Source organism: Thunnus thynnus, chromosome 4, assembly GCF_963924715.1.
Source record: "Thunnus thynnus chromosome 4, fThuThy2.1, whole genome shotgun sequence".
NCBI lineage: Eukaryota > Metazoa > Chordata > Actinopteri > Scombriformes > Scombridae > Thunnus > Thunnus thynnus.
Window position 1 is genome coordinate 35,192,025 of NC_089520.1, and position 12,940 is coordinate 35,204,964.

At 41.2% G+C, this 12,940-nt stretch overlaps 1 protein-coding gene and 1 non-coding gene across 4 annotated transcripts; both read right to left on the reverse strand.

The window, feature by feature from the left end:
- Window positions 1-2,217: 2,217 nt before the first annotated feature.
- Window positions 2,218-12,684, reverse strand: zc3h11a (zinc finger CCCH-type containing 11A). 3 transcript variants are annotated; one of them, XM_067588479.1, is made up of 18 exons: window positions 12,576-12,684; window positions 12,183-12,223; window positions 10,162-10,233; window positions 9,593-9,740; window positions 9,037-9,156; window positions 8,643-8,766; window positions 8,352-8,534; window positions 8,156-8,221; window positions 7,875-8,048; window positions 6,737-6,814; window positions 6,533-6,619; window positions 6,297-6,359; window positions 5,674-6,204; window positions 5,455-5,528; window positions 4,836-5,361; window positions 4,404-4,576; window positions 3,971-4,173; window positions 2,218-3,558 (listed from the first exon to the last, which is right to left on the reverse strand). In XM_067588479.1, the coding sequence occupies exons 4-18, from the start codon at window positions 9,644-9,646 to the stop codon at window positions 3,339-3,341; spliced, it is 2,676 nt and encodes an 891-aa protein (XP_067444580.1). In that variant the 5' UTR covers window positions 9,647-9,740; window positions 10,162-10,233; window positions 12,183-12,223; window positions 12,576-12,684; the 3' UTR covers window positions 2,218-3,338. The 3 variants fall into 3 exon arrangements, with proteins under 3 accessions (XP_067444580.1, XP_067444579.1, XP_067444582.1); XM_067588478.1 differs by having other exon boundaries at window positions 10,162-12,223; window positions 12,576-12,678; XM_067588481.1 differs by lacking the exon at window positions 12,183-12,223 and having other exon boundaries at window positions 12,576-12,664.
- On the reverse strand, window positions 8,852-8,970 carry LOC137182317 (small nucleolar RNA SNORA26). Its single transcript, XR_010928318.1, has one exon. It is a non-coding gene; the product is annotated as a small nucleolar RNA SNORA26 (small nucleolar RNA).
- Window positions 12,685-12,940: the final 256 nt, after the last annotated feature.

Consider the following 12,940-nt stretch of genomic DNA (forward strand, 5'->3'; position numbering starts at 1 on the left):
TGTACAAATTTGACCTATATTTATTGAAAAATTCAAAAATCACCACATCACATTGTATAAACTTCTCTTTTGGACCATAATATAGTGAGAGTGTGGATGTTTTTTCTCCATAAATAAATAGACTACACTCTGTCTGCTCTTAATCAAACCTTTATTAATGACTGATGAGGTATTTGTGAATGTCAAAATAGATATGTGGTCCAGAAGTTTGGTGTACAGACTAATTATGAGTCAGAATATTGTCCCCCTCCTCAAATAATGTGTTTTTCTTCTTGTCCCTTCAGCTGGATGTTGTTCTGTGCAGAATGATGTATGTGCAGAGTTTGTTTTCACATTCATTTGCTGAAGGAGGAAAGTTTGTCTGTGCTCATCAAAATCTCAGGTAAAGGTGTTTACCTACGAGTAGGACATGTGACACAACATATTACATATTCAGAGATTCTGGATTTTTTAATAAAGGGGGAGACAGAGTAGATGTCATTTTAAGGATTTTAATGAGATAATTGAACTTTTTTGTGGAAAAACTATATCAGACACAAATTATTATTCAAAGCAGAGTTTTTTTGTTCATATGTCTAGACGCATGTCTGTAGGGGGTCTTCAACAAAAATACATTCTTCCTCTCCAGAACTGGTTTAAAAATAACATCTCTTTGGTGGCAAGGATGGATTATTGCAGAGCACCTCAGGTGGCATTTGGGGTAAAAAAATTCTATGGCAATGATTTACTAAGGCGTGGAAACGAGGTACTATGTGGCTTAATAATGCGAGGCTACAGGATCAATCTAATGTGTAAGGAGACGATGAAGGAGTTGTCTATAGTGAGACTGTTGTTCAGTGATGACTGCTTGGCACAGGCATCTTAAAGAGCTCCTCTATATGCTTGCTAATATGTTTGAATTTGTTTTATTTTATTTTCATCTCACAAGGAATTACAGTGACATACTGGAGTCACTTGTGGTTTTGCACGAGTAATTCTTAACAGAAGAAACTTCATTCACATGAAAGCATCAAATATAATCCAATAGTATAATATATGACAATATAACACTGAACGGAGTCATTCTGCTGATAACACTTATATACTTAAATCAAACCTTTACTTGAGTTATGAACTTTTTGTGCAATATTTTCACACTGTGGTATGGACTTCGAGATCTTTATACGTCTATCTATTATCATATTCAAATGCATTCATGAACAAAGGATGCAACAATCCAATTAATTCCAGGTAAATCTAATGTTGATGGTAAGCATTTCCACTTTATTATCATTAATACCATGGAAGTAAGACATGGAATTAATTAACAATAAAAACTATAATAATTTACCTTTTGTATTATTTTGTATTAAGTGTAGAATTTGGGCTACCCTCTGATGATGTGTGTAACATGTGACAATGTCTAATAATCTGAACATCTGATGATGTCAGTGTGTAATGAACAGTACTGTTAAACTGCTTTTACACTGGCACTCCATACAAAGGAAGCAGATTCAAATGCATTTCTTGGACCAGTAAGCAAAAAGGAAATAAGTGTCCTCTACTTTTCAATAGTAAACTTAAAAGTGAAAACACTACTGGTACACACATACTGTACATTCAACAGGTCAGAACTGAAGGAAATGCTACATAGCAAATTCACTTCATAAGTAACAACCTGGTGTTTAAACAGCAGTATGGACAAACAAACATGTCAGCACTTTGCTTGCCACATTGGGTATTTGAAACACTGGAAAGAAAGAATTCTTCTTCAGTTCCAGTCTGACAGAAACTGCAGCAACAGATCCTCCATTTCATACTGTATGTACTGTACTTTCATACTGTATGGGAAATCTGCTTTTCAAGAATGCAGTTGATGTTACTTCATAGGACTCCATTGTTGGACCCAGTTCACTCACCAACAGGTAAAATATGTTTTGGATATACTGACTGTATGCATAAAAAGAACAGAACAATCTGTGTACTCTTTCAAAGGCACTCATGTCAGTGTCTTGTATTATTTATTAACTGGAGTAGGTACTTATTATCCCACAAACACTCTTAGTTGTCAGTTTATGAAGTTCACCCAGCTAAAAGGTCATTATGGAGGTTGTGCTGTTGTTGAATTGTATTGCATTATCCCAAGAGGTGTTTGTGAAGTTTTTAACTAACTGACATACCTTCACCTCAGTCATCGTCTTCTTTGTTTGGCATTTAAAAAAAGACCTGTATTGAGAATTATCTGTCAATTAAAAGCATTTTTTATTTACACAGTAATCTATACAAGTCACTTTGAACAGTACGCTTGGTAAAGGGTCAGGACAGAGCAAACGAGTTCATCTTTTCTCAGACCACATTGATAAACCAATGCTAACATAAAAGAGAAAAAACAACCAAATGCAGCATTGCTGAAATGAAATACAGTGTTTGTCAATCATATAAAGAACATACAAACATCAGAAACAGTCCCTGAGGTGTTCATTAACAAAGACCAGAGAGCTTACACATTATCCCAGACTAGTTGTTTCAAAGTAAGCCAACTGGGTAAAAGAACTGTTAAAAAAACAAAACAAACGCATTTCAATCAAACATTATAAAAAGGACAGTCACAGGCAGACGGTGCACTCCATAAGATCTGAGTGGAAAATCAATAAACCACATGTAAAATGATGAATAAAACTTAACATTAACATGATGACTGGTGATTTTGGGAAAATTTTGTTTTACTTCCTCTGAGATTGTGACTTTTGCTGCTCATCATGAAAGTAAAATTGATACATTTAAATGTCATAATCTGGAAACTAATGACAACAGTCTTGTTGTCACATATAAAAACAAGTAGGTGGGGGCGGGCTACTGTAAGTGCAGCAGTATTCATCATTGCTGTATTCAGCTTGCTCTTCCCGGTGCATACACAGTATACAGATATGACTTCTCTCTAAAATGACTCATTCATCATTTCCAACACTTAACATCTTTCAGGAATTGGTGACCAACTGAGAATGGTCGAAACTACATCTCCAACCACCAGAACTGCTTTCAGTTTGTCTTCTCAGAGCCCAGAAAGTGATCATAAAACATGATAAAGAAAATCCAAGCTCTGTAGAATAACACTAGGGCTATAAAATGATCAGAAGAGCAGTAAATGAATAAAGAACGGTATGAGAGAAGATGTCTAAAATGTAAAGAACAACAAATATAAACCTAAAGTTTAAAATAAGGTGAACTTTTAAGAAAAATGTCTTTTTAAAATGCTCCATGGTAAATAGTGGGTGATGGTCTTCACTTCTTAGAAACACACAATCACAAGACAAGGTCGAGGGTGAGAAGTTGGGTGTTGATTGTGCTTGATGGAGCCCTCAGCTGTCGATCATCTCTGACAGTTCCTGCAGCAGGTCGTCCTCTCCGATGCCGGGGTCCACGTCGTCCTCCAGATGATCGTCGGTGAACTCGTTGATCAGCTCCTCGAAGTCGTCCACAGCCGAGGTGGAGGCAGCGGCGCTGGAGGAGGAGGCGGTGCGGGACACGGCCACACTTGGTCTCCGCGACTTAGGCTGGGTGGGACTCTTCATGACCGGGCTGAAACGCACAGAGAAGCTGGTTAATATTTATTTAGTACCAAGCAACTAACAACTCATCAGTTTTCACTTCTCTACAAATAAAAACCGGTGGCATCAATATCATTATCACACAAGAGTTTTAACTCACTGGACAAACTCCACCAGGCCTGACTTAGTAAACTAAGTTCACAGTAAATCAAACATCAAAAAGTCAACAAGAAAAACATTTTCTTGTTGTATCCTGTAACAACTTTTTTTGGTGATCATAGAAATTATATGTACACAATTATAATTGTTGTTTTCATTTTGCCAGGAATGAAAACATCACTCCCCACACCTGTCTACAGATGTTTCCTTTGTTTTCTCCTTGTCTAAAGTCTGACATTACAAAGAAGAGAAGTTAGTGTTTGAAGCTCTCTGTGGACCCTTACCTTTGGGGGACTGTGCAGGCCTCTCTGGCAGCAGCGGCGCTGCCAGCCGGCTTGGTTTCTTGGCTTGGACTCTGTTTGAAGACGGGGACAGTCTGGAGCTCCTCTCTCAGTGGGCTGGAGCTGGTGCCTGACCCCAACAGGGTGCTGGGACTATGAGGAACAGCAGAGCTCAGCTGAGCCTCTGTGCTGGAGGATGGGAACACCTGACGATACAACAAAAGTCACTCAAAGTCACTAACAGGACACTAACACATCCTAACTTGAACTTTTTTCTTTAAATGAAAGATGAGATCAACCAATCAAGGAAATATATGTATGTATGTATATATTTGAACTGTGTCACATCAGATTCTTCTATGTATAAAAACATCTTTGCATAGAAAGACAGATGGGAAATAAAAATGACTATCACTGGCCCAGTATTCTAACTTACCGGTCTGTCTCTGCTTGCTGTTTCCTGCAGCGGCTCCTCCAGCACTGTGGAGGTGCTGTTCAGAGGTTTGACTGCCGCTACAGCAGATCGCTCTGCTCCCCTCCTCTTCGGGCCTGGCTTTACCTGCACCGCAGGCTTCATGACAGACGGCTTCACATTCAGTTTGGGCCTCACTGAAAAAGGAAGCGGAGTCGTAATGATATATCATGACATAAAAGACTGCTTCATCTTCCTTTTTCATCTCTCCTGTGCTGATTTGTTACATAGGAAGCCTGTTTTAAGCTCAGTTAAACGTTCACAAGGCCAAACAAATCCCGTACCCTAATAAAGGAAAACTTGGGCTGTCATTCACAACACATTTATCAGGAAAGTTCAGAAAGCTCACAGTACACATGTAGGTACTGTATGTATGCAGAGTAAAGGGTGAGGTACCTTTGGTGTCTGCAGTGTGTTCTGGGGATTTCTTCTGATTATTGCTGAGTGTTTTATCAGCAGTGGGACCCTGAGGAGCCAGCTGGGCTGGTGATGGTGCAGTGTTTTTGTCTGGGACCTCTCTGGAGCTGTTGGGGCTCTGTGAGCAGGACTGGCTCTGACCCTGCTGTAGAGAGGCGCTCTGCTTTACATGGACAGCAGCAGTGCTATTCAGAGGTGCAGCCTTGGATCTGAGGGGGATTAGTTTACGAACAGGTACTTTTTGGGCAGACGGGGTAGTGTCAGGGACCACAGTGGTGGTGGAGGAAGGTGATGAAGAGCCTGGCGGTGTAAGGGTGACTTTAGTGGGAATCTTCCTCTTCAGGGTGCCACCTGTTGACAGTTTTTGTGATGGCTCTGTTTCAGCTTCAGCTTTGTCCTGGCTGCTGGAGGAAGCCTGCTCCTCCATTTCCTGCTTGCGAAGGCGTTTCTCCCGCATGATCTCCTCAAAGGTCTTCACCTTGACGTTGTTGGTGGCAGGGATGGCCTAAAAGACACAGGAAGATACGATTGCCATCACTTACAGTCAACAGAATAACAAGCGAGCACAGCCAACGGTGCAGTATTTTAAAAGGCATACCTCAGGAGCAGCAGCAGGATTCTTCAGTGGCTTCTCTGTCACTTCAGCTTTCTTCTCAGATGTGACTTTGCCTGCTGAGTTCAACAGAAAACGATTGTTAGAAACTTCAAAATGCTGTTTAATCTTAAAAACAGGAGAACTAACAACAATCATGCATGCATGCAATACACGTGTCAGTACCCAAGGAACAAAGCTATACAAATATAAGGTCTGTCTTACTTTGGGAAGCCAGTTTCTTGACACGCAGTAGACGAGGCTTCTTAGCACCATTCTCCTCAGTAGCAGGGCTCTTCTTGTTTTCAGCGTCCAGGGTCTGCTGAGCCCGAATCCTGGCTGCCTTCTCTCTGCGGATCTCCTCCAGGGTCTTTACTCTAACCTCCCCTGTGTTTGTAGCCTCAGGTTCAGGTTCAGATGCGCCGGGCTCTCCTTGGATCCTGCCTGAAGCTTTCTCAGCAGTGTGCTCAGCCTTCTTAGGACTGCGGTTCTGCTCCTGTTCCTCCCTTTTCCTCTTGGCGTGGAGGATCTCAGAGAACGTTTTTATGTGGCCGATGGAGTCATCTTTGACAGTGATGGCTCGCTTTACACCCTTGGTGGTTTTGGTAATGGTGATTGCTGGAGCCAAGGCTGAAGGGCCATCTTTCTGGCTCTGAGACTGAGCCGCTTTCTCCTGTCTGATCTCCTCCAGAGTTTTGATACGAATCTGCTCAGCAGCTTTCTTTGATCCCATGTTGGTCTCAGCTGCTGGGAAAGCTGGAGGACAACAATTTACAATGTTTGTGAAATGTGATGATGAATATATTTTCAGAAAGAAGGTAATGTCTTATACTCTTCAGACATCTTACCTGCTTCAGTGAGTGCAACAGCACCAGCGTGCGATCCAAGTCTTTCTTTAATAGGCTTCAAAGCTGAAGGAGCAGAAAGAAAACTGTTTCAATAGACATATCATTCATTCCAGACAGAAATGATGAGCCCCATCAAAATACACACTTTATAGTCTCAACATTGCTCTTCTCACCTTAAGATACATCTATTATCAGCATGACTGAGTAAAAGGCTTTTGATATTTCATTATATTCACCTTTCTGAGGGCGCTCTTCCTCATCCACGACTCCACCCAGACGTTCAGCTAGACTCTTCTTCAGTGAGACACCTTCTCTTTTTACATCTACACCAAAGACAAGTTATGAGCTTCTATTCAGTACCATTAAGATTATTATTATTATTAGCACTGGCTTTAAAATCTGTTGATAAACTCAGATGAATTTAATGAACAGGTGTTTACCTGCAATGGGCATCTTCCTTCCAAGCCTTTCAGCCAGACTGCCTCTTGGTCTTCCAGGTTCTTCAAAGACAAGTGGGGCTACATTCAAAGAGAAACCATGTACTGGTTGAGAACAGAGTAATAATGGTTTTCCTTTTAAAATATGTTCATTTGAATATTTATGGCAACTCAAAATGAACATTTATGTTTTTGTTTTCATCCTAATCAGATAGCTAGCACGAGCCAAGTAAGATGCTGCTTCAAAGCCATCATGAGCAGTATATTTCAGTGCATTAGGCCTGTCCATTTTATCTGTTAATATCCATGTACCAGTCACGGTGTTGTCCAAACAATGCAATGCTGCTTTTACATACAGTAGCAACAGCAGTCTAGCTAACTGTCAAGCTAGCAGCTCAACAGGTTTCTGGGGAAACAACAGTGGAATTATGTACTAAAAATACTGTAGCTTCATATGAGCTTCAGATAAACTTTGGAACATATTTTGTTCAGAAGTAAGTCTACATACCTCGTCTACACAGGTATGAGCACATGATCTGTTTTAAAGCTGGAGTGCGGGAATTTTGTCTCCCCCTTCTGGCAGTGAGAGTAAAGGGGGGCGCTCGGCTGTGATTGCCTGACACAGGCATGCAGCACGCTCTCATGCGCACTCTGAATAATGGATATGTTTTGACAGTCCACCGGCCCACCAGGATTTGTCCCAGTATGCCCGAGTCTAGAAGAGCTGTACAATTAACGGCCAAACGGCCAGCATTGGAATGTTGTGAATTTAAAAACTCTGTATACTGTGAAATAGAGAGAGATTTATCTGGCAGTGATAGGCTTAATCAGCATTGTGTGAACTCGTTTGGCAAAGGCTTGAAAGTAACAGATGTTCATTAAATGTAAAAGTTCCGCACTGCAGGTTTAAGACAGACTTTAAAAATTGTGAACCTATCCTTTCAGACCCCATACCTATAATGTTTATGCTAGCAGTATCCATGTTGAACAAATTCATCAATTCCTCAAAATATAATTCTAGACTATCTTCACACCAAAGATATAATATCAAATAAGTAAACAGGTAGAATCTAGGAGTATGACAGATCTAGATATCCAACACCCTGAAATGATGACAATCTCATAGATTCATAGTGTTTACCATCTCTGGCTTCATAAAGGGCTGGTCGGAAAAATGACTGGATGTTTTCTTTCTCTCCGTTGGCGGAAGTGTCAGCACTCTGGATGGGATAACCAGCTCTCTTCATGCTGGCCTTCAGGGCCTTCCTCAGCCGGATCTCCTCCAGGGTGCTCACTCCAAAGTTCAGCGATTCATCTGTCAAGACACAACATTGTCCAGCAAAAATACATAGTCATTCCATACAGGTCCTGCAGGAGTGGAGAGTTTAGAGAATTTAGTTTAGTCTCTGGCTCCAGTCTCACCTGATTTAGGTAGCTTTCTAGGTGAAGGGACGACCTTGCCATCCTCTCCCTCCTCTGAGAACTGGTCTAGAAACATAAAGACACATGAGTAGTAAGGACTACCGGGAATATATTGTCTCAAAATGAAGCAGGAATGTTCAAACAATACAAAATACAAAGAGATAACTTAGTAATTTTGAGATCAAATCCAGCTCACCATCTTCGTCCTCATCATCATCTGCTGGATTAATCACCACTGGTGGATGGGTGGGGCTCGGTACTGGCTCCTGACTCTCTGTCTTGATGACTCCTCTCAGCTGTGGATTGGCTGCATTGGGGAGAGGGGCGGGCGGTGGGGGAGCTGGCTCCTCGTGTGGCTGTTCCTCATTCTTGCTTTGACCTGGGAGAATTACACTGATTATCATCACTGTCTGTCACAGGTGGATGTGGCCTTAAAAATCTCTACATTTTGATTCTCAGAGCGTTTGCTTAAACAAAGTTTACTCACTTTTATCAGGTGGGACGAAGGTGCCATCGATATAACGGGCCTTTTCATGGAAGAAAGCACAGTGTGGCTTCTGGCAACCGGCTGGATGGTTCTCCCAATAGCAAGGTATCTCCTTTCGTTTTTTCTGTTTTGATGAAAGAGATGAACAACATGTAAAGGAATGCATGGAAAAGATGGGCTTTTTATCAGACTTGTCAGATTGCAAATATTAGTGTTCCTCCCAACAGGTCCAGAGGCAGGAGTGGCACTCCTGACCCAGGTTTACAGGGAGACTTTTTCTACCCTTCGTTAATGGCCATTCAAGACACGTACAGCCTCGAGTGGGCAAAGCTTGAAGGAGATATTTCTGAGCTTTCTTCAGTTTAAAACATGTTTTTTTTTTTATTCTGCTTACCGTGATCTCCATGTGGCGAAACTTGCAGACAGTACGGAAGCAACGTCCCTCCTGCCAGAGGTTGCAGACGGTTTCATTGCCCATAGCTGCCTCACAGTGTCTGAATGGGCAGCTGTCTCCCTACAAAGTAAATGAAACACAAACCCGTTATACAGAGATCCCGCAATACTGCTGTAAAGAAGACCTGTCATTATGCCGGCTTTGCTTTTCTACACTGAACCAAACAAAGCTGGCATGATGCCCCCCATGTGTGATTTTAGATAGCATTCTGGAATCAGAGACGTGATGTGTAACACAACAGTGTGCCTGGTGTGTGTAGTCCCACCATGCCGGCTGTCCCTTTTACACAGATGTCAATCTGGCAATGTGACTACCTCTGCTGCCCATTCCATGTTTGTACCTTTTAAACAGAATGGCGAGGCAGAATAACAGTGCAACATTCCTGCCTTGAACCGGCTGTGTAAAAGGGGCTACAGTTAAGACCATACTCTGCCTTCTAGTCACCAGTCACTTTTAAACTGGTTATATGTGTGTAAAGCATGTTAGCTCTACTTACTTTAGTGCAGGTGGAATAGTAATAGAAGTAGCAGTCATCTCCATGGTTGGTCATAGTAAGGCCGGTATGCGTCTTGAGTGGCGGAGGTGATGAGGTCACGACCTTTAAACCCAGCAGCTGGTTCTCTTCAGGGCCAACAGAACTCTCCCTAACAAGACAGAGCACAGCAACGCATCAGAAACAGAAACCCTACTCCACTGCATCATAGACTGAACATTGTGTAACATGTCTGCACATGTTAAGCTAATACCAAGAGGCCCACGTGTAGTTTTTTTCCTTCATACAATATTATTATTTGAACAGGAAAGCATGTCTTGCTCCAACTTGTACAGTTGGGATTCTTACTGGAATTAAGGAAAACATGTAACGCAACTAAGTATATGACCTGCTGGCTAATCAGTGATGGTGTTTTTATGGGAATTATATTAGACTTCTAATTTCAATTAATATGGCCAGTAAGCCTTCTCAAACATATTTGGGTCTTAAGCTGATTAAAGATTAATTTAAGTGTATTAAACTGTACTAACGAGCCAATTTTGATTTTGTTTTTGGCATTCTGCCACCTTTACCTGAGGTGGCTGAGAAGTTGTCTCCCTCTTGTGCAGACTGCTGGTGGGGTGTCTCCGTGGCGGTAATGAGTCCTGAAGGAACACTTGATCCATGAGATAATAGGAAAAGGGGGGTGGATCGCCCAGAGACACTTGTCTTCCTACGACATCCCTTCTCTGAGACACCTGTATCTCCGCCAGACTGCTAAACATTTCTGATGGTGGATGCAATTGAGTCCTTTGGGGATTTTTTTTTTTTCAATTATCTTTTTTATTAATTGATGTAACTAATGAAAGAAATGAATAGGGTGATATAAACAGCCAGAAAAGAAAAAGAAGATCCAAAAATGCTTAAATTGATGTGGCAAAAAGGGGACAAACGTGGAGTGGTGGGTGGGGGGGAAAAATCTTCAGCTTCTTCTTGGGCTTGGTGGCATTTTGCACACTTGGTGACATTTAGGTGATGGCAGCAGAAAAGATGGCCAGGTTACTCAAGCTTCTAGATATTTTCAGCTGTTGATTACCAATGCTGAAGAGAAAAAAAAATCTTCTTCCCATGTATTCTCAATGGGGGGGGGGGCAAGCTATCCATATCCAGGGATCCCCACAAAGGGCCATTGCCAAGAGGATGGTTTTAAACCTACAAAATCAATCAAAAAACACTCCCCGGGGAACTGAAAAAGGGTTATTAAGAGACAAACAATTGTGCACAAATACAAAGGAAGGAGTTGGACATTTCCACACAAAGGTACAGCATCATGAGACATACATGCTCCCAATAATGACTCCACTCAGTGAACAGCCCCACTGTCATTACACTGCATTATCAACCCATGCTAAGATATTTCAAGCATCTAATCCAGAAACTCTGACTTCCATCTTTAAGGAACAGGAAAAAATAAACTCTCAAGTAACAAAATGGTACTTACAATGAAACAAAAACTATTCACAAAGTTACCACCTCACATTACTTGTTACACAAATACTTCTCCTGGTACACTAGACCTTACTTTTAAATTACAGGCAAAATAACTGATACAACTGACTAATCATTGATGTTTCTTGGCAAATAACATATGCTACAGGTCACCTTCAGTGTAGGTTCAGTACATAGGTGACAAATTAAAGGAAAAACCAACATAAAATGTCTTAGTAAGGTGTTGGGCCACCACGTGCCACCAGAACAGCTTCAATGCGCCTTGGCATTGATTCTACAAGTCTCTGAACTCTACTGGAGGGATGATGATATTCCCTTATTTGGTGTTTTGATGATGGTAGTGGAGAGCAGGTAGGGGTCAAGCATTCAGGCCAGTACTGTTCTCTTGGTAAACGCCACACATGCACTCGTCCATTTGTGAAGAATACAGTGAAGGATGACTCATCTGACCTTTTTTCCACATCTCTGTAGACCAGTGCCTATGGTTTTTGCACCACTGAACTGTCAGATGTGCATTCATCTTTATGATTTTATGCACTGCAACCTTGTAATGTCCCTCTCTATATAATTGTCGACAGATTGTTCTTGCTGACACGGTCCGATCACGTCCTGCATTGACATTCTCAGTCAACTGAGGAAGAGTTGCTCTTCTGTTTTTCCTTACATATCACGCGACCATCACAGTCATCAAATGTGCCATGTCAACCACAATTTCTGACCCTATTTACTGATGTCTTTCCCATAGATCTAAATGCAGATGTTCCTATTGAAACATTAGCCAGTTGAGCAGTCTTTGTGACTGAAGCTCCTGCCATCTGTGCCCCAACAATCAACCCTCTTTCAAAGTCACTTAGATCGTTTCCTCTTCTATCTTTATTCAAGACCAGAATAGACCGGTACTGCTCAGCATTGTTATACATGCCACAGAGCATGATTGGATATTAGTTGCTTAATTGTATCATGCAGTACACCTATGTGAAAGCATCTGCATTCGTTATATTTCTCCACTCATTTATTCAGGTTTTTCCTTTAATTTGTCATCCGTCTGTATGTATGGTGAAAGCTTAAAAAACCAAGACAGTCAAGAAAACAACCACATACTTACTGTTGAATAATAAAAAGTAGCCCAACGCTAGCTGGAACGAACTACGAGCGATGAAGAAAAGACACTAACGTTACTGTAACGTATAGGGACCGGCAGACATTAGAATAATGCTACATAAATAAACAATCGAATTTGGATTTTTAGTTAGGTAAGCTAACTACTGACTATTATCAGAATATATGTAACCTGATTGTTATCATAAACTGATTTTATCATCTCAATACTTGACTCGTAAAGCCCATGCTAGAAAACAGAGGCCTACTAAACCATCTAGCTAAATGTTAACAGAGCTTTACAAGACGGCTGTTTATTTTGTAATTACCGTGGTATTCGCTTTAACACTACAATGTAACAGCCAAAGATTATGTAAACAAAGTATACGGTGTTAATTACCAGTTTCGAGTATTAAAAGAGTTTTAAAGGCTGTGTAATGTAGTAAACACTCCGTCCCAGTTCGTTGCCTGCCGCACTCAGAGTGAAGCAAAATGGCGGCTGCAAGATAAAAATATACGAGTGTACTGCTTCTTCTTCTTTGGTTTTAATGGTGTGAAACAAACTATCGCCACCTACTGTATCATTTTGTAACGTAATTGTCCACTTTCTCCAACTCACCTTCGACACTCCTCTCCTATAACTATCACCCTGATTTTCAGTGTGTCTCTTTCTACACTCAACCTGCTACAACATATTACAGGTTTTCTTAAGGTTTTCCCGTCCTTTAATCTAGAAAAGATAACACGTTACTTTCCTGCGCAGTG

Coding starts and splice junctions, on each gene's coding strand:
- zc3h11a (XM_067588479.1), bottom strand. CDS start 9,646: ATGACCAACCATGGAGATGACTGCTACTTCTATTACTATTCCACCTGC. Junction 5,529..5,673: donor CAAGAAACTGGCTTCCCAAA/GTAAGACAGACC, acceptor TGTTGAACTCAG/CAGGCAAAGTCACATCTGAG. Junction 5,362..5,454: donor ATCCTGCTGCTGCTCCTGAG/GTATGCCTTTTA, acceptor TGTGTCTTTTAG/GCCATCCCTGCCACCAACAA.